The sequence below is a fragment of the Ambystoma mexicanum genome, chromosome 11 (genome assembly GCF_040938575.1).
Source record: "Ambystoma mexicanum isolate Mex_15411 chromosome 11, UKY_AmexF1_1, whole genome shotgun sequence".
Lineage (NCBI taxonomy): Eukaryota > Metazoa > Chordata > Amphibia > Caudata > Ambystomatidae > Ambystoma > Ambystoma mexicanum.
This window is the reverse complement of record NC_090934.1, coordinates 1,475,792,752-1,475,811,972: the sequence shown is the minus strand read 5'-3', so window position 1 is coordinate 1,475,811,972 and position 19,221 is coordinate 1,475,792,752. Positions and strand designations below refer to the sequence as shown.

Here is a 19,221-nt window from a genome sequence, read left to right as displayed (position 1 = left end):
CACCCGGGGATCAAACCTGTGTTGATCCATGTCGTTTTGCTTCCAAGGCGAGCACGTTGCCCCTGAGCTATACTCCCGATGACCGATGGGAGATCAAACTCTGAGAATTGTGTGAGGGCATTCCACACACATTTCATCCGCTTCCCGCACAAAACACATAGTTACGTGTACTCAGGGAAGACACAGCCTACAGGCGCCGTCTTCCCCTGTCATATTCAGCTGGAATGTGACAGCCAAGGGTACATCAAAGCATCTCAAGAAGGGGGAAGGCTCACCTTCCTCCAGCCATGGGCATCTTAATTTAAATAATACCATGGATCTGCATTCCTATTTTGGTAGTTTGACTGGTAGCAGTGCATACTAATGGGAGATAATTGAGCTTAGCCTAGAGGAGAGGCTTGGTTGCCGAACAGACAACAGGAAGGTGAGGCTAACACCCCTTTGGTATGCAATGTGTCAACTTGAAGCTAGTTCCCACCTCTGGGTATGAAAGGAAGTGAATGGCTTTTCTGGGTCCATCAGTTACTGCAGGTACCTCTGCAGAGCAGACCCCTTTCAGAGGAACGAAGGATGTGATTTTAGGGAGACATGTAATCTGTTCCCATCACAAACGTCAAGGGAGACCTGTGCTTTAATTAACGGTCACAGACGGCTCAGTTAACCAGAGAGACACTTTGATCTACAACAGACAGGAAGATGGGTGGGACTTAGGTATGTTTTGTCACCCCTTGTCTGTCCTGTTGCAGAGCACTCTGGTCCTGACGTCATGCATAACAGATTGGTTCATTAAGGTGGACTTAGCCTGCACCAATCACTGGGGCCCCTTTGGCTTTATGAGAGGGCTGAACCCCTCACTTAGCAGATTATCTGATGACTTTGAAAGGGGTAAGAAGAATTACTAATTTGGACCCGGGCTGAAGGTGCAGTCTACCTTACATCTTCCACAAGTGAAGAAAGGCCAGGTGTTCCAAGAGGGAAGCAAGATCCCTCCCCTAAACATCTCCCAGGGAACAGAGGTAGATTCTGGACTCAGAGGACCCATCCTGCAGCTCCAGAATCCCTGTACAGCCAGCACACAGCATGCCCTGCTAGGTTTTGCCAGCAAGCTTCGTAGGTGGGAAGTGCCAGAGAGTCTCTGGTCAAAGGACAAGGCTGTTGCCTGCAAACACTCTCCCGAGGTTTGGTCCGTCCACCTTGAAAGGACAACACAAGCCCTGCGAAGAAGCTAGGATGAGTGCCACACAAGCATCAACCAGCGTCCATCTTTTAAGGACATTTTCGAGACAGCCGAGTCCTAGAAATGCATCTGGCTGCACCACTGATGGTTGTCACGCTGCAGTCACCAGAGCCATCCAAACCACCTCGACCAGCATTCCAGATCAGAAAACCAGCACAGAGACAATGGGCATCATTACAAGCATGGCGGTAAGGCAACAACGGTGCTGGTAGCGCTACCAGCACTGTTGCTACCGTTCCGCAATACTACGAGTTCTGCTTGCAGGTGCCCTTGCAGCCACCAGGTCTGACCTGGTGGCTATACCGGCACCCGCGAGCAGAACAGGACTGTAGCACCGGTACCGTTACTAACGGTACCAGTGCTACCACCTTCCACATTCCCATTGAGCCCTATGGGGCTGAAATGGGGATGTACCGGGCACAGCACCCGTGAAAGGGCAATTACAGGGTTTGGCTGGGCCGGAATAGCCCGGTAATTGCCCATTCGCGGGTGCCGGACCCGAAAGCGTGTTTGGAGGTAGCCTTGCAGGTTTTACCAGCAAGGCTACCTCCAACCTCGTAATGAGACCCAATGATTCTTTGCCCAGAGCCGCCACGCTGGCCAGTCTACAGACATTTGCCCAGCATTGCTTGCCAAACTGCCTGCCACCTGATACCCTCAGCTCTCTCCCGCCACTAATTTGATTTTGATTTGATTTTGTTTTTGAGGAATTTATTGAGCGCACCAGACAGATTAAACTGTATTCGGACGCAGATGACAACTAACGATCAGCACATGGAAAAAGCAGGAATTTGATTATAGTCAAAGGTTCAGTTTATCTAAATAGGAAGGTTTTCAGCCTTTTCCTAAAAAGGTTCAATGTCTCACATGTTCTGATCTCCAGCGGAAGTTGGTTCTACATTTTTGGCCCAAATACTCCAAATCTTCTGTCTCCTCTTGAGACACATTTAGATCGTGGGAAACAAGTCTGTCTCAAGGGCTGCAAAGTTCCCTTGAACCGCCTTGACGCTGTTGAGAACCAAGAACCTCTGCAGCACCAGGTACATTGTGGTTCTGCCCCGCTGGTCCTTTCCCGAAGGCCCCTAGAGACAGTTACGACCCCTTACTCCCTTGGTGCTGGTAGCGAATAACCTTGAACAGTAAGACTGATTGCTTTACTAACTACCCTCCTGTCAGTATCCAGAGTGCTCCCCTATCCTTCGTGAAACTGTCTGTCCTCTGTGGGTCGTTATGTAGTGTGCTAGAACTGTCGGTTGTAGTAATAATAAAGTAGATATTTTATACAACCTTGACTGGACAGTCCCTTTTATCATTGGATAATAATTGTATATTTGCTGTGTTGAAACTAACCAATGATCCACGACCTTGCAGAGATAAGCCTGCCTTTTGTCCACGTTACCAAAATTGGACTAGGAGGTTTATAATTGACTTGTGTTCCAATCTGTTTGGATACCTTCTGGTGTAGTAGAGGTGTGGGGATATTCATCCCTGGACCACAGGTGCCCCGGAGGCTGATTCATCACACTGCTCCTCTCTCTTCGACTGACCATTTTCTGCTCTCCTCTCACCTGATGCTCTCTGTCCCCAGGCTAAGCCCACCCGAGCAGTGCCACCTACCTTCTCAGTCATTCGGCCCATGGACCGTGTGTCACCGTAGGCCTTTGCCGCTACGTTCTCGGCTCTTCTTTCTCCGGCGGCTGACTTACACTCTGACACAGCCTTCTCCAACCAGCACCTTTCTATCTCCCACACTCTGGATGTTCTCTCCCCTGTCATGAGAATCCAGCTGAAGCCTACCTCAAGTGCAACTCTGCATATGATGCCGACCTTACCACCCTGAAACGCAAGTGTAGGGTGGCTGAGAGGAAGTGGTGGGCATTGGGAGCATCTTCTGACAGACTGACATGCTGCCTGCTGCAAAGGCATACAGACTCTCTGTCCTGTCCAGGAAGAGACCCCACATCCAAGCCTGCATCTCTGAGGCATCTAACAACACGGCCGAACTCTTTAAAATGTGCAAGTAGCTGGACATTCCGGCAGTCTCCACCTCTCCTGTTCCCTTCCAAGTCTTATGTACGGGTCTGGCTTCTCACTTCAACACTAAAACTGAGGAGATTCTGTCCTTTCTCTACTCTTCCTCTCCCCCTACCTCTCTCGCCCCCCCCTCCCCTCTGGCCGCCTCTTCCTCTCCTCCTCCCTTCTGCTCTTTCTCTCCGACTACATCTGACGAGGTTTCTAGACAAGTCTGATCCATGAAAGTGTTGTTCAAACAGGTGCTCCCCTACTCCTCCAGAACCATCAAGGACCACATTGGCATCTTAGCTCCAGCCTTGGCCGATTTATGAAATCACTCTTTTACCACTGGAACTTTCCTCTCTCTCCTCAAGCACTTCCTTGTGCACCCCCACCTTAAAAAGACCTCTGCCGATCCTACCATTCCGGCAAACTATCGTTGGATCTCTCTCATTCCTTCCTGTGCAAACTCCTGGAGAAGCTTGCCATCTCCCAGCTTATTCTCTACACTGAATCTGTTGGTTCTCTCATTGACCTTCAGTCTGGCTTCAGACCTACCAGAGGCACGGAAACTGCTCTCCTGAACACCCGTGAAGATCTGCTCTTTAACCTTGTTTCCAGCATTCCTTCTGTCCGCATCCTCCTTGACCTTTCCTCTGCTTTTGACACGGTCAATCACGCCATCCTGATCAATCTTTTCTGCCAGAACCTGGGCACTATGGATCAGGCCCTGGAGTGGTTGTCCTCCTTCCTCCTGGACCAACCCTCCAAGGTCCAACTTGGGTCCTTTCTCTCCACCACCTCTCTATCCCCAAGTGGTGTTCCCCATGGCTCTATCCTCTCACTCTGGCCCTTCAATGTCTACCTGGCCCCTTTTGCCTCCCTAATCTCTACATTCTGCTCTAGCATTCAGTGTTATGAGGATGACACTCTGAGATCTTTCAGGCTCCCCTCAGCCCCCTCTCCTCTCGCTCATTCCTGACTGCCTATCTGCGATTAAGGATTGGTGCGCCTCCAACAATCTCTGCCTTAATGCCAGTAAGACTGAGATCCTTCTCATTGGGAGCCCTGCTCCTGCTTTCCCCCTCTCTCTCTGGCCGCCTCTTTGGGCCCTCTTCCTTCACCTTCCTTTCAGGAAAAAAACCTTGGTGTCATCTTCGACTCCACTCTCTCCTTCTCTCCTCACATAACAGACCTTGCCCAGAAGGTCCAATACCAGCTGCACCTCCTCAGAGGTATTCTTCCTTTCCTCTCCTTCCCCCAGAAGCTCGCTGTCTCCAGAGCTCTGGTGCTCTCTAGGCTGGACTACTGCAACAGCCTCTTTCTAAATCTGCCTGCCGCTACTCTTCGCCCCCTGCAACTAATGCAGAACAGGACTGCAAGACTTGTCCTTGGTCTCAAGCCCAGGCACCATATCTCTCCAGCCCTGAAATCTCCCCACTGGCTCCCGGTGACTGCAAGGATCATGTTTAAGACCCTCTGAATCACCCGCAATGCTTTCTGGGGCCAGGGCCTGCACTACAACCAAGTCTCTCTTCCAAAACATCTCCCTTCTCGAGCCCATCGCTCAGCCACCTCTAACACTCCGAGGGTCAGACGCTTCACCAGGCAGAGAATAGGCAGTAGACCTATGTCCTCTGCAGGTGCCTCCCTCTAGAATGGCCTTCCTGCCCCTCCCAAACTTGAGCTGGACCACCTGAAGTTCCAGAAGCAGCTCAAGACCTTACTTTTCGCCTCTGCTTTCTCTCTTTTTCTCCGCTGCTGACCTACCTGTCTGCTCCACTGACGTGACTATACTTTGAGTCTCACTGGGTACCAGGCTCCTCCATGATCAGTCTCGCATGAACTGCCTACGGTTCTACTGCGAATTTAGGGGATGTAACTGGAACCTTCCTTCCCCTGCCTCCTTGCACTTACCCAGAGCCGCGCTGCCCTGGCTGCACTTAGTCAGAGCAACGCTGCTTTGATTGCACTTCCCTTTGGCTCTACATGGCACTTCCCCTCTCCCTCCCCCTGCACTCTGCGTTATCGCACTTGCTCAATCTGAATGACACATGGCCTTGTACGATCGTTTGTTTTATCCTCCCTCTGTCTTCCCTCCCTTGTTTTGTCGTCGCCTAGAAACACTTGTGTATAGGCACGTTATAAATTACTTATATCATATCACGATCATGGCCACCTTGCACTCATATTCCCTCGATTCATGCCGTTCTACAAACACCTAAAGAATTTGTACCATGATACAATTTCTTGAATAATTTCTTCCTCATATTTTTATTTCTAATCATGTAAATTTCACCGAGTAGTTTTTGGGCTATGTTTTGTATATTTGAGCTTAATGATAAAGTGTAAAGAAAGAGGCCACATTTCTGTGCAAGTCTGTAATAGATCAACACACAGACATCTGAGCAGGATCTTTGGAAGTCATCATCAGAAGTCATGGGGCAGCACCATTTCCTCCATGAAGACGCACATGACTTCGGGAGCTCAGAAATACTGAGTATACATTGACTTTGCGCAGTGGCTGAAAGAAGCTCCTGTGTGTGTCTGGTGTCTTCAGTGCTCAGGTTCAAGCCTGGTTCCTTCTCCCTGCATCAGTAAGGAAAGGCATGGTTGTGCAGTGCGGCTGACTGGCTGCAGTGCTGTAGACCATCACCAGCCACGTCTGCACTCCTGTAAACTCAGGGACTTATTTTCATGCGCAGACTCTTCTATGATGTTGTCTGCACACTGTTTTCTTTTGTTTTTCAGGTCTCCTGCTGTTGTGGGCCTGCACCCTGCTCCCTGTGCTGTTCCTGTTGCCCCAGTATTAAAGTTTCCACTGGGACGCGGCTCCTGTACACGCTCCTCCATATTCTCTCCTCCACTGTGTGCTGTCTCATGCTCTCCAGCAAGGTGTCAGAGGCCATCAAGAAACATGTGAGTGTACTGGGCAGGGATTGTGGGAGGGTTGCCATTATTCAAACGGGGGTCATGTCAGCGGAATGTAGCAATACCCAATCAGAGAGACACATAACCGACAAAAAATGAAAAGAAAGGACCCCCAGGTCCACACCACAGATCAACCTCGCATAGAATCCAAATTCATTGTAAACAAACATTGTTCATTTAATTTTTCATCAATATTAAAATGCATATTAAATCATCATGAGCTCGTATTTAATATAAACTTGATGTGTCAAGAAATAAAGTGCATAATCATAATGTGCTCATTGAGAGAAGAAACAAGAGGAAGGGCATTTAATTGGTCCGTGTCGCGAGTCCACAGGTGCAATGTCAGGAACCCCTAATGAGTCAAGGATCACTCAAAGGGGGGACCGGCAGTCACCTGTGGAATATTTAATGGAAGGGCAATATAAAACAGTCTCACAATATTCAAAAACACACAAAAATGCTAACATGGGATGCTGTTGGCATGTGCTTTTCGCGGGGTAGATCAGATGCTAGGAGCAAGTAACTAGGGTCAATGTTTAAAGATGAGCCGGAAGGATAGCTCAGGGGCAGCGCACTCGTCTTGGAAACAAGCCTGTGTTCTGCGGCACACGTCCCTTACTTGGTCCCGGGCTTGGAGGCTGGTCTCCAGCACGATGCAGGATATAAGCAGAGTCATGAGGGATAAAGGGAAAGCAGGATATAAGCAGAGTCATGAGGGATAAAGGGAAAGCAGATATGAGCAGAGTCATGAGGGATAAAGGGAAAGCAGATATGAGCAGAGTCATGAGGGATAAAGGGAAAGCAGGATATAAGCAGAGTCATGAGGGATAAAGGGAAAGCAGGATATGAGCAGAGTCATGAGGGATAAAGGGAAAGCAGGATATAAGCAGAGTCATGAGGGATAAAGGGAAAGCAGACATGAGCAGAGTCATGAGGGATAAAGGGAAAGCAGATATGAGCAGAGTCATGAGGGATAAAGGGAAAGCAGGATATAAGCAGAGTCATGAGGGATAAAGGGAAAGCAGACATGAGCAGAGTCATGAGGGATAAAGGGAAAGCAGACATGAGCAGAGTCATGAGGGATAAAGGGAAAGCAGACATGAGCAGAGTCATGAGGGATAAAGGGAAAGCAGACATAAGCAGAGTCATAAGGGATAAAGGGAAAGCAGATATGAGCAGAGTCATGAGGGATAAAGGGAAAGCAGGATATAAGCAGAGTCATGAGGGATAAAGGGAAAGCAGACATGAGCAGAGTCATGAGGGATAAAGGGAAAGCAGACATGAGCAGAGTCATGAGGGATAAAGGGAAAGCAGACATGAGCAGAGTCATGAGGGATAAAGGGAAAGCAGATATAAGCAGAGTCATGAGGGATAAAGGGAAAGCAGATATGAGCAGAGTCATGAGGGATAAAGGGAAAGCAGGATATAAGCAGAGTCATGAGGGATAAAGGGAAAGCAGGATATAAGCAGAGTCATGAGGGATAAAGGGAAAGCAGATATGAGCAGAGTCATGAGGGATAAAGGGAAAGCAGATATGAGCAGAGTCATGAGGGATAAAGGGAAAGCAGATATGAGCAGAGTCATGAGGGATAAAGGGAAAGCAGATATGAGCAGAGTCATGAGGGATAAAGGGAAAGCAGATATGAGCAGAGTCATGAGGGATAAAGGGAAAGCAGATATGAGCAGAGTCATGAGGGATAAAGGGAAAGCAGACATGAGCAGAGTCATGAGGGATAAAGGGAAAGCAGACATGAGCAGAGTCATGAGGGATAAAGGGAAAGCAGATATGAGCAGAGTCATGAGGGATAAAGGGAAAGCAGGATATAAGCAGAGTCATGAGGGATAAAGGGAAAGCAGGATATAAGCAGAGTCATGAGGGATAAAGGGAAAGCAGATATGAGCAGAGTCATGAGGGATAAAGGGAAAGCAGATATGAGCAGAGTCATGAGGGATAAAGGGAAAGCAGATATAAGCAGAGTCATGAGGGATAAAGGGAAAGCAGATATGAGCAGAGTCATGAGGGATAAAGGGAAAGCAGGATATAAGCAGAGTCATGAGGGATAAAGGGAAAGCAGACATGAGCAGAGTCATGAGGGATAAAGGGAAAGCAGACATGAGCAGAGTCATGAGGGATAAAGGGAAAGCAGACATGAGCAGAGTCATGAGGGATAAAGGGAAAGCAGATATGAGCAGAGTCATGAGGGATAAAGGGAAAGCAGGATATAAGCAGAGTCATGAGGGATAAAGGGAAAGCAGACATGAGCAGAGTCATGAGGGATAAAGGGAAAGGAGACATGAGCAGAGTCATGAGGGATAAAGGGAAAGCAGACATGAGCAGAGTCATGAGGGATAAAGGGAAAGCAGATATAAGCAGAGTCATGAGGGATAAAGGGAAAGCAGATATGAGCAGAGTCATGAGGGATAAAGGGAAAGCAGGATATAAGCAGAGTCATGAGGGATAAAGCGAAAGCAGGATATAAGCAGAGTCATGAGGGATAAAGGGAAAGCAGATATGAGCAGCGTCATGAGGGATAAAGGGAAAGCAGATATGAGCAGAGTCATGAGGGATAAAGGGAAAGCAGATATGAGCAGATTCATGCGGGATAAAGGGAAAGCAGATATGAGCAGAGTCATGAGGGATAAAGGGAAAGCAGATATGAGCAGAGTCATGAGGGATAAAGGGAAAGCAGATATGAGCAGAGTCATGAGGGATAAAGGGAAAGCAGACATGAGCAGAGTCATGAGGGATAAAGGGAAAGCAGACATGAGCAGAGTCATGAGGGATAAAGGGAAAGCAGATATGAGCAGAGTCATGAGGGATAAAGGGAAAGCAGGATATAAGCAGAGTCATGAGGGATAAAGGGAAAGCAGGATATAAGCAGAGTCATGAGGGATAAAGGGAAAGCAGATATGAGCAGAGTCATGAGGGATAAAGGGAAAGTAGATATGAGCAGAGTCATGAGGGATAAAGGGAAAGCAGATATAAGCAGAGTCATGAGGGATAAAGGGAAAGCAGGATATAAGCAGAGTCATGAGGGATAAAGGGAAAGCAGATATAAGCAGAGTCATGAGGGATAAAGGGAAAGCAGATATGAGGCTGCTTTGAAAGCAAGGTCTGATGTTACCATGAGTACAGTGCGTCTGTCCCCTGAGAGGTGGCACCCTCAAGGAAACGTTTTTCCAAGTGAGGGACGGGACCCTTGACACCGATCGCAGTCCAGTGCTCCCACTGCAAGTGACATATGCAAGAAAGAAAACCCCCTCAATTCAAAACTAGGGGGGCTGTTAGTTAACCATTAGAGAATGGAATTATGAATGGTCCAGGGAGGCCCTTGGTCCGAGCATGGGTTGTTTTTCAGTCCCTCAGACCTCTCAAAGTAAATTCAATTCCACGTAGAATGCATTTTTGCTGCAGAGACAGTTAAAAGCAATGACTTTGCAGAACGGATCTACAGCGGGATTAGGGGTTGCTCTGTCCAACACTATATTATTGCACTGAAGTGGGGGTGCCAGGATTCAAATCCAGCCCCTCTGGTGCCAACGTCTTGAGAGCATTTTTTTCCTCTCCTCTATGTTTTCTTTGCTCCGCCCCTCTGTGTTTTGAACACCGTCTTCTCTACTTTCCTCGACTTGCCCCCTTTCTTTCCTTCTCCCCACTCCTTTCTTCTCTTTTCTGTTACTCTTCCTTCTTTCTTCATCACCGCCCCTCACTTTTGGGCAACGCTGCCAGGCACCAAGGGAGGCCTGGTAACTGGTGCCCCATGGCAGCCAGGCAGGGGAGAGGGACAGCAGCCCACAATCAGGACTGGCTCCCCCTCCCCCCACCGCAGGCGACACGCAGTCGCAACATGGCAGGACCGGAAGGAAGGGCGAGGTGTGAAGCAACACCTTGCCCATTCTTCCTAAATTAGGGGCTAAGCACCCAGGATGTAGTAGAGAGCCCAGGGAACAACAAAGGTATGCACCCCGGGTGCCTAGACAGTCCGTGGCATGCCATACTGGGGGCTGGCCTCACAGCCCCCACACATACATAGCAAGGACCCAGATAGACACATACAGTCTGGGACCCTCGAAGGGGACCCAAACCCAAGCGAGTGCACTGTGTACTCAGAGTCTCACTAATCTTCTCCACAAATACCCTCCCTCCCACCCTAGAAAAAGGGAGAGAACAAACGGAAGAAAAGTCAGGGCACCGCACAGTGACCACACACAAGGGCCAGAGGGGGTAACCTCAGAACCCGGTGCCCAAAAGTACAATATACTGTGATATGTGATGATTTCTTTTTTTTATGACCATATCTGTACAAATAAAATCCCACTGCCTTTTATTGCCAACACCTGAACAAACGTGTGGCGTGATACTTGGGAAGGGTGGGAGTAATGCAATCCACAGACACCCCAATATAACAAATGTATATTTCTGCCTGTATAGGGGTCCACCAGTTACCCTGCCATTCCTCTATTTATAGCCATCCGCATCTAACCCTTCACTCCCCGCCCTCTCCCTTCCCTCTCGTCCCAGCTCTTATTACCTTCTGAGCCACTCTCTACTCACCCTTTTCTGACCTTTTCCCTTCCTCTATCTCCATTTCTTCCTCTACTTTCATTTCTTCCCTCTCCCTCACCCCCAGTCAATAGGAATGAGCGCTTCGAAACACTTGCCTGTGTATGGGCGCTATATAAATAAACAATACCATACCAATAGTGGCATAAACGAGAAAGGGAGATATATTGCAACTTTGGCACCCTGAGGAAACTTCAAGGTTTTGGGAGGGAACAGAAAGGGACGGAAGGAGAAAGTTCCGAAGGGAAAATGAAAGAGCCCATGATTTAGGGGGAGAATGAGGCATGACGTCATGGCTGGCTGTTTCCTCCTGAAGACTCCTGCACAGTGCCCAGGTGTATCAGAAGATGGGCACAGGGCGCAGGAAAGAACTGCTAGTGAGATGAAGGAATTTTAGAGGCCATTGGAGTAGCTTTAAACTACCCCCTAGGAGCAGACTCCCCTCAAGGCACGAAGAGCTCCCCAAGACAGAGGTCAGAAAGGAAGGGTATCTAGAGGTGGCAACACACAGAGCTTCAGAGTGCAGGACACTTTACCAGAATGAAGCGAGGAAAAGGCTGTTTAAGACTACATGGGGGGGGGGGGCTGCGTTCTATAACCCACCACCGTCTTTCACTGCTGCCGTCCTCCCGCCTTTAGGAAATTGAAGACAGTTCTTGTTTGTTTCTCTCTCTCTCTATCTCCCTCCCTTCCTTCCTTCCTTCCTTCCTTCCTTCCTTCCTTCCTTCCTTCCTTCCTTCCTTCCTTCCTTCCTTCCTTCCTTCCTTCCTTCCTTCCTTCCTTCCTTCCTTCCTTCCTTCCTTCCTTCCTTCCTTCCTTCCTTCCTTCCTTCCTTCCTTCCTTCCTTCCTTCCTTCCTTCCTTCCTTCCTTCCTTCCTTCCTTCCTTCCTTCCTTCCTTCCTTCCTTCCTTCCTTCCTTCCTTCCTTCCTTCCTTCCTTCCTTCCTTCCTTCCTTCCTTCCTTCCTTCCTTCCTTCCTTCCTTCCCTCCCTTCCTCCTTCCCTTCCCCTCCCTCCCTCCCTCCTTCCTTCCTTCCTTCCTTCCTTCCTCCCCCTCCCTCCTTCCTCCCTCCCTCCCTCTCTCCCCCTCCCTCCCTCCCCCCTGCTGTGCCGATCCCGGCACGCTTCATGTAACCCCCCTGTTCTCTTGCTCTCGCCCAGGTGCCTTACTACTCGGCGCTATGTGACCCCCTGGCCGGGGGAGAGGCCTGTGAGCTGCTGGTGGGCTACTCTGCCGTGTACAGGGTCTGCTTCGGGACGGCCTGCTTCTACTTCACCCAGGCCCTCTTCCTGCTGAACGTGAGGTCGAGCCAGGACCTGCGCGCTGCCGTCCACAACGGGTAAGCCCACCTTGCGCATGCACGCGTCCTGCATGTCTGTGCATACACGAGGGTCATGCTGCTGTCATGTAACTGCGAGTTCATGCGAGTGCATGCCTGTGCACACACGAGATGCATGCTGCTGTCATGTAACTGCGAGTTCATGCGAGTGTATGTCTGAGCTTCATGCTGCTGTCATGTAACTGCGAGTTCATGCGAGTGCATGCCTGTGCACGCACGAGATGCATGCTGCTGTCATGTAACTGCGAGTTCATGCGAGGGCATGCCTGTGCACACACGAGCTTCATGCTGCTGTCATGTAACTGCGAGTTCATGCGAGTGCATGCCTGTGCACACACGAGCTTCATGCTGCTGTCATGTAACTGCAAGTTCATGCGAGTGCATGCCTGTGCACACACGAGATGCATGCTGTTGTCATGTAACTGCGAGCTTCATGCTGCTGTCATGTAACTGCGAGTTCATGCGAGTGTATGTCTGTGCACACACAAGGGTCATGCTGCTGTCATGTAACTGCGAGTTCATGCGAGTGCATGCCTGTGCAAACACGAGCTTCATGCTGCTGTCATGTAACTGCGAGTTCATGCGAGTGCATGCCTGTGCACACCCGAGCTTCATGCTGCTGTCATGTAACTGCGAGTTCATGCGAGTTCATGCGAGTGCATGCCTGAGCTTCATGCTGCTGTCATGTAACTGCGAGTTCATGCGAGTACATGTCTGTGCACACACGAGCTTCATGCTGCTGTCATGTAACTGCGAGTTCATGCGAGTGCATACCTGTGCACACACGAGATGCATGCTGCTGTCATGTAACTGCGAGTTCATGCGAGTGCATGCCTGAGCTTCATGCTGCTGTCATGTAACTGCGAGTTCATGCGAGTGCATGTCTGTGCACACACGAGATGCATGCTGCTGTCATGTAACTGCGAGTTCATGCGAGTGCATGCCTGTGCATGCGAGTTCATGCGAGTGCATGTCTGTGCACACACGAGCTTCATGCTGCTGTCATGTAACTGCGAGTTCATGCGAGTGCATGCCTGTGCACACACGAGCTTCATGCTGCTGTCATATAACTGCGAGTGCTTCACCAGGAGGCGGATTCAGAGGTTTTTAGGATGGCACGACGTCAGATAGTTGGGCAAAACAAAGCACGCGAACACAGTGACTGGGCTAAAGTTTGTTTTAGTGGTGCTCCACTTTCCACCAAAACTCTCTATTATCGCCCGGGCTAACCTTCCACGTCGTGAAATAGTTTAGCCCAACCGATGGGGGCAGTAATTTGCAAACCAGTCCTGGTCCAGCCACCGATGGGGCAGAAGCCCCGTGCCACCCTAGACTTGCTCTGGGCCTCACCAGTGAGGTGCAGCGAGTCAGCCACCCACCTCCACACTTCCAAACACAAAGCAAAGAGGGGTGGATGGGAAGGTGTGTAGCAGTCACAACTCCTGTCATGGCTCCATACCATCCCTGGCACAACAGACTAGGTCCTCCCAGCAACGTGAGCATTCAGACCTGGACTGGCAGGCTCGGGCCGAGGCATGGCCGGGGTGGCCTGCGAGTCTCTGCAGAAGGGTTGCGGCCTACCAGTTTATAAAGGACTGCTCCTTGATTGATCCATTACATGTGACTTCTGCCCTTCTGTAATCTTGGAGCTCACAGGATAGAACATAATGGTATGGGAAGCAATGACAGTGGTTGTGATTAATTCCCTTCGTGATTATGCTATACTTTCCCAGCTATAATCACATTTGACATGTATCAATCCTCATTGTGTTCACATGTCCACCATTTGGCGAACCCCCAGAATAGACCTTCAGATAATCTATTTTAGCTAGCTCAGTTGGCCGATGTACCTGCTGGAGAGGTCTGTGTCCAAGCTTCAGGTCAGATGTGTATATCCTAGTTAGTCAGAAGAGCATTAGCGAGGCGTTCCCACTTCCCCAGCCAGCACAGGCTGGAGCAGTGTGTGTGGGGGGGAGGGGGTGTCCTGGGCGGTGGGAGAGAGGGGAAAACACTTTAGTAATGTCTGGAAGGTGAAAAGCCTCAGGAATAAGCCAGACCCCCACACCTAACAATGCACTACATCATTTCACCAAAGTGCATTTCAGGCCGTGGGGTGCACTATATATGACCTATATCGATACTATATATGGAGCAAACACTGTAGTGTAGTAACTCATATAGAGAACACTTTACTGAACATGAAGGGAGTCAGCAAATCCAGTAGCCAAAGGAAGAAGAGCCATTTAGGTAGAGTGATTTGCCCAGGATCACAGAGGTGGGTGAAGTGAGGAAGCTAAGCCGTGAGTCCAGGTTTCCTGCTGGTGTCTTCTGCCCCAGCATCTAAGGTGTCTGCCAAGAGGTAATCGAGTATTCTGTGTCTGGATCCCAACGGCTAGATTTCCTGTGTCCGGGATCATTTTAAGACACCATCTTTGATATCACAGCAAAGGGCGATATGGTCCAGAACAGGGAAGGTTAGGGTTTACCTGGGGGATTAGGGGTTCATGGGTTTCGAGTTCACCCCTCTTCGACTGAAAATGGAAATGCTCTCTGGTCCTTCTTCTTTTTGGCTCCATGTCTTGGTGGCAAACACCTGAAGGGGGGAGCCTGGGGACTAGCCCATGCAAGTGCCGCACAGCCGAACTCATGGCATCACTCACATGCTGCCGCAATGTTCTCAAGCTGTGAGTTCAGCTCTTTTGCAGGCTATGCTTTTCACCCCCCATCATTCTGTGTTCTCGTTCATTCTGATTTTCTTTTCCTACTATAAACTCCCACCTACAAGTACCAGAATGCAATGTGGGGGGAGCCTATAAACCAGGAATGGAAGAGCAACTCCAGCTTACCTTGGTCCGGCTGAGGTGACTTTGACATACTCGTGTGATAATCTCACCTGCTCGTAGTCATTGTCTGAGACAGTTAGGCATCTTCTTGCGAGGCCTGGAGTGAATATAAGCTGCATTTCCAAAAAAAGGAAACGCCAAGTCGGTTCTGGAATCCACTGCTAGTGTCAATATGAAGGAAACGTGATGTATTGTTAGAGGGGTGGGGTAGCCTGTTACCAAGAGGAGCACGTGACCGTGCAGGGATGCTGCCACTTGCACACTTGCTGTCCCCCCCCTAGGCCCTCCTGTGGGGGCCGCATCACTCTGCACCACCCGCACTAGGCTAGAGGGGAAGAGTTCCTCGGGGCTCTTCAGAGTTTAGATGTTAAGTGGAAACGGTGAAAGGGCGGTTCCAGGGTGACGGGCCGGAAGCAGGGTGGGATGCAGCCCAGCAATGCTCGAGGCCCCCTTTTTGGAATGGATGCTAGACTTGATGTGATGATGTTATAAAATGAAGCATACGCAAAGGCCACCATTGAAGCCCGCTTCCTGAAAGCTGGGGTTGTTTGAAAAGGTGAAAGGCTTAATGCTTCGGCCTATCGGGTAGTTAACCACCGAGGCTACTGTCCCCCTCCGCCCCCAGCATAATGAAGGTGACGAGGGGCGAGCACAGCGAGTGGAGGAGGCACCCCGATAACCGGGGCAGGGGCCTTCCTCCTTTACGCTCTCTTCCCCCTCCCCCACAGGGGCAGGGGAGAGGGCGGCAAAGGAGCCAGAGAAAAGGGCGCCAAGAGCCCAGGAAAGCCTGCGAAGGGCAACAAAGGAAGGGGGCGGGGCTTGGGGCATAAAGGCGGCGGGCGCCCGGCACAGGATCACTTGCAGCTCTTCCAGCAGCCGGGCGCTCACCAAGAGTGGAGGACTTCTTTTCCCACCCTCCCACCCTACAGCTATGGCGGAGCCTGGACGTCGTTGTCGCAGGATGGACAGGCGGGTTGTGGCAACCTAGGATAAGACAAAGACTCGGAATGAGCCATTGCTAAACCGGAAGGGGCTTCGCCCATTCTAGACAGCGCCTCCTGGGAGCCTAAATGGCGGGGGTGTCTGGCGGTAGCAATTGGGGCTCAACTTCCCCCCAACAAACGGCGCTCCCCCAGTCCGCAAAGACCTGCATGGGCAGGCGGTTTCTCAGACTCGAGGGCCTTGGGGGAGTTGTGCCTGCAATCAATATGGAGGAAAAAGGGGGAAGCAGGACGAGGAGCAGTCGCCACACCTGTTGGAACTAATTTTTACCTGTTTGCAGTGGTCATGTATGTGTAAAAAATAAATCTGCGGCCTTGTTATGCCAAACCAAAGGAAATGTCTCATGCAGCACCTTACTGGAGGGGAAACGAAGGGGCTGACAGAATGTGTGAGGTTGGATACAAACGGCATGGCTATTGGACAAATGCCCAGGTTATGGCCCAGGCCACTTTTATTGAACACCCGAGAGAGGTGCAATGGCAGCGTTTGTTGGCGTGCTCGTGGGGTGCAGGGGCTGCCCACTGGAAGCCCCAGTTCCACATCTAGGGCTTGAAGCAAGACAGCAGGCCACCTGACTTCATGGCTTCTCTCTCTCTCCTCCTTCAGGTTTTGGTTCCTTAAGCTCCTGATCCTTGTGGGAATGTGTTCCGCAGCTTTCTTCATACCCAGCGACGGGTTCATACGAGGTAAGAGACGCCGCAGGCAAGCACAGCAGCAGGCACGGTGATGCAGCACAGCGCAGCGCAGCACAGCGCAGCACAGCAGAGCAGCAGACACAGTGATGCAGCGCAGCGCAGCACAGCGCAACACAGCAGCAGACACAGTGATACAGCACAGCACATCGCAGCACAGCAGCAGGCACGGTGATGCAGCACAGCGCAGCGCAGCACAGCGCAGCACAGCAGAGCAGCAGACACAGTGATGCAGCACAGCGCAGCACAGCGCAGCAGAGCAGCAGGCACAGTGATGCAGCGCAGCACAGCACAGCGCAACACAGCAGCAGGCACAGTGATGTAGCACAGTGCAGCACATACCAGACACAGTGTTGCAGCACAGCTCAGCACAGCGCAGCAGAAGACACAGTGATGCAGCACAGCGCAGCACAGCAGCAGACACGGTGATGCAGCACAGCTCAGCATAGCAACAGACTCGGTGATGCAGCACAGCACGGCACAGCACAGCAGCGCTACGTCTGGCTGTGCACTGGGGGCAGGGCATGCACAGTTTCTCCCCTTACACTCAGGCCAAAGTAACACCAGCCCAGATTTCTGTACTGCAATATAAACCATTCAGTTGACAGTTGAGATATAAGGTTCCTAGTACTGACACGGCTGTACTATATAGCAATGGGCCGTGATGGACGGGTTGCAAAGAGTGCAGAGAGATAGAGGGGCGTGTCTGCAGTGTCAAGGCCACACGTGTGATTTGTCCACATAGTTGCCAACAGGACCCGTTCCAATCTGTAGGTGTTTATTCAGTCCTGTTTTTTACTTTCCATTCTGGGACTTGTAGTCAGAGTTTTATAAAGGGAAAAGTGGAACTACAAGTCCCAGAATGCAAAGGAAAAAAACAGGACTGGAAACGCTCCTACAGATTGGAATGGGTCATGTTGACAGGTATGTGTCCGTGTTTGCACTGGATGTCTGCATACTTCGCATTCACAGTCAGCATCAGGGTGGGTTTGAAAGAAATGTTATAAAACAACACGAAAGCCTTTCTAGCAGCGGTGTGACACCACAACAGGCCCTTTCAGCCAAAAAGCCGCCTATACACAGTGCCACCTAGAAGCCTTCCATGCAAGTTCGCCTCCAGGGCAGAAGCAGATTGCAGGGCGGTGCGGTTCCATGCAGGGCTTCAATGACCTCAGGCGTGCAACCAAAACGGGCACCATAGTTAAGCACAGCTCCCGAAAAGATGCAAAACATGGAAACCTTCATGAACAACACCCCGGGGGGCAAAGGTGGTTTGGGTGAACCGAAGCCATTGGTCCCCAGTCCCTCCAAATGCAGTTCCTCTAATGTACCAGAGAAACTCTTCATGCCGTGCACTGGTGGCAGGTGCTGGTGCAACTGTGCAGGGGATTAAGAGAGCGTGAAGGGCGTGCTGCTGACCAGCGAGCTAGCGCCTAGAAGCCTAGCGTGAGACTCCATCACTGGCGCTGCACGCAAGGCTCCGGCCACTGGACGATCTGCGGGGCCCCCCTCCCCCCTTCCCCCCCCCCCCCCCCCCGCAGGGTCGTGAGCTGCCGTCAGGATCATGACTAGTAGTGCGCTAGCCAACGCCTGAAAAGTAGGGACTTTGGGAATAGGAAACTGCCTGCACGGGCACTGCAGAGTTTATTTGGGGGGAGGAAGCACCTTCTCAGTATTTTAAATACTATATTCGCTTAGGAGCCCTATCTTCTCCTTAACCAGTTGAAAGGAGTTACAGCCTTTCATATAAACCGCCTTGCCAGCAGGGTTCTTCATGCGGGCACCTTCCATCCAGGCAGAGTCCACACGGTGGGTGGCTTGCCCCCTCTGCCGACATATGGCCACTCCCGGGAGAAACGTGTCCATGACATTGGTGGCCCCGTTCTTAAAATAATGGCGATTTGTAGACCGGGAGGTCTGGACTGATGCTGCGGCGCCTGCCCCCCCCCCTCTCCCCCCTGACATAGGCACGGGGGCAGGGACCTCAGATGTTCAGGGGAGCACCTGTAGCTTCCCGTAGCTTCCTGCGGTTAAGCGAGGCGCTCACTACACACCTTACTTGCAGTCACTCTCAAGAAACAGCTCCCGGCTCCCACAGTGGCGCATGTGCTGGAGACTGGGTGCCAGGGGCTAGTGGCATCTGTAAGTACCCACCCAGGCTGCCTGGTACCACTGCCTTGGCAAGCTTAAAACAACACGCTGGCCAGCAAACCTCCCAATGCCACTGGTTCCTGTCAGAAAGTGCAGCACCAAATAAGCAGTGTATTGGCCCACCAACATGCCCAGATGTCCATCAAGGATCTCAGTGGGCAGAAGGCAAAGTTTCATCTGACCCAGCCCCATCTTCAGGGCGTAGATTTTGTGCAAGTGAAAATGGAACTCTGTAGCTGTGCTCACGGGTCAGACCCCACTTCAGGCGCTCAACTGCTCCCCAAAGTATGCCAGAGGTGCAAGTGCACGCGGCACTGTGGGGTTGCAGCCCTGAACCCCTCATTTCTGCTTCTCTGGTGTAGATTATCACAGCTACAGGAACCGGGGCCTATTGCCCACAACCCTAAATTCATGTGCACTCGGCCTGGGGGGTGCCTGGGAAGAAAG

At 50.9% G+C, this 19,221-nt stretch overlaps 1 protein-coding gene across 2 annotated transcripts in view; it reads left to right on the top strand.

The window, feature by feature from the left end:
• The window catches only part of SERINC4 (serine incorporator 4), a 273,311-nt gene that overhangs the window by 23,483 nt on the left and 230,607 nt on the right, over positions 1 to 19,221 (top strand). For both annotated transcript variants that reach the window (XM_069625182.1, XM_069625181.1), the window contains exons 2-4: positions 6,002 to 6,169; positions 11,908 to 12,086; positions 16,538 to 16,617. In XM_069625182.1, coding sequence (XP_069481283.1) covers positions 6,002 to 6,169; positions 11,908 to 12,086; positions 16,538 to 16,617 — 427 coding nt within the window. The remainder of the gene's footprint in view (positions 1 to 6,001; positions 6,170 to 11,907; positions 12,087 to 16,537; positions 16,618 to 19,221) is intronic.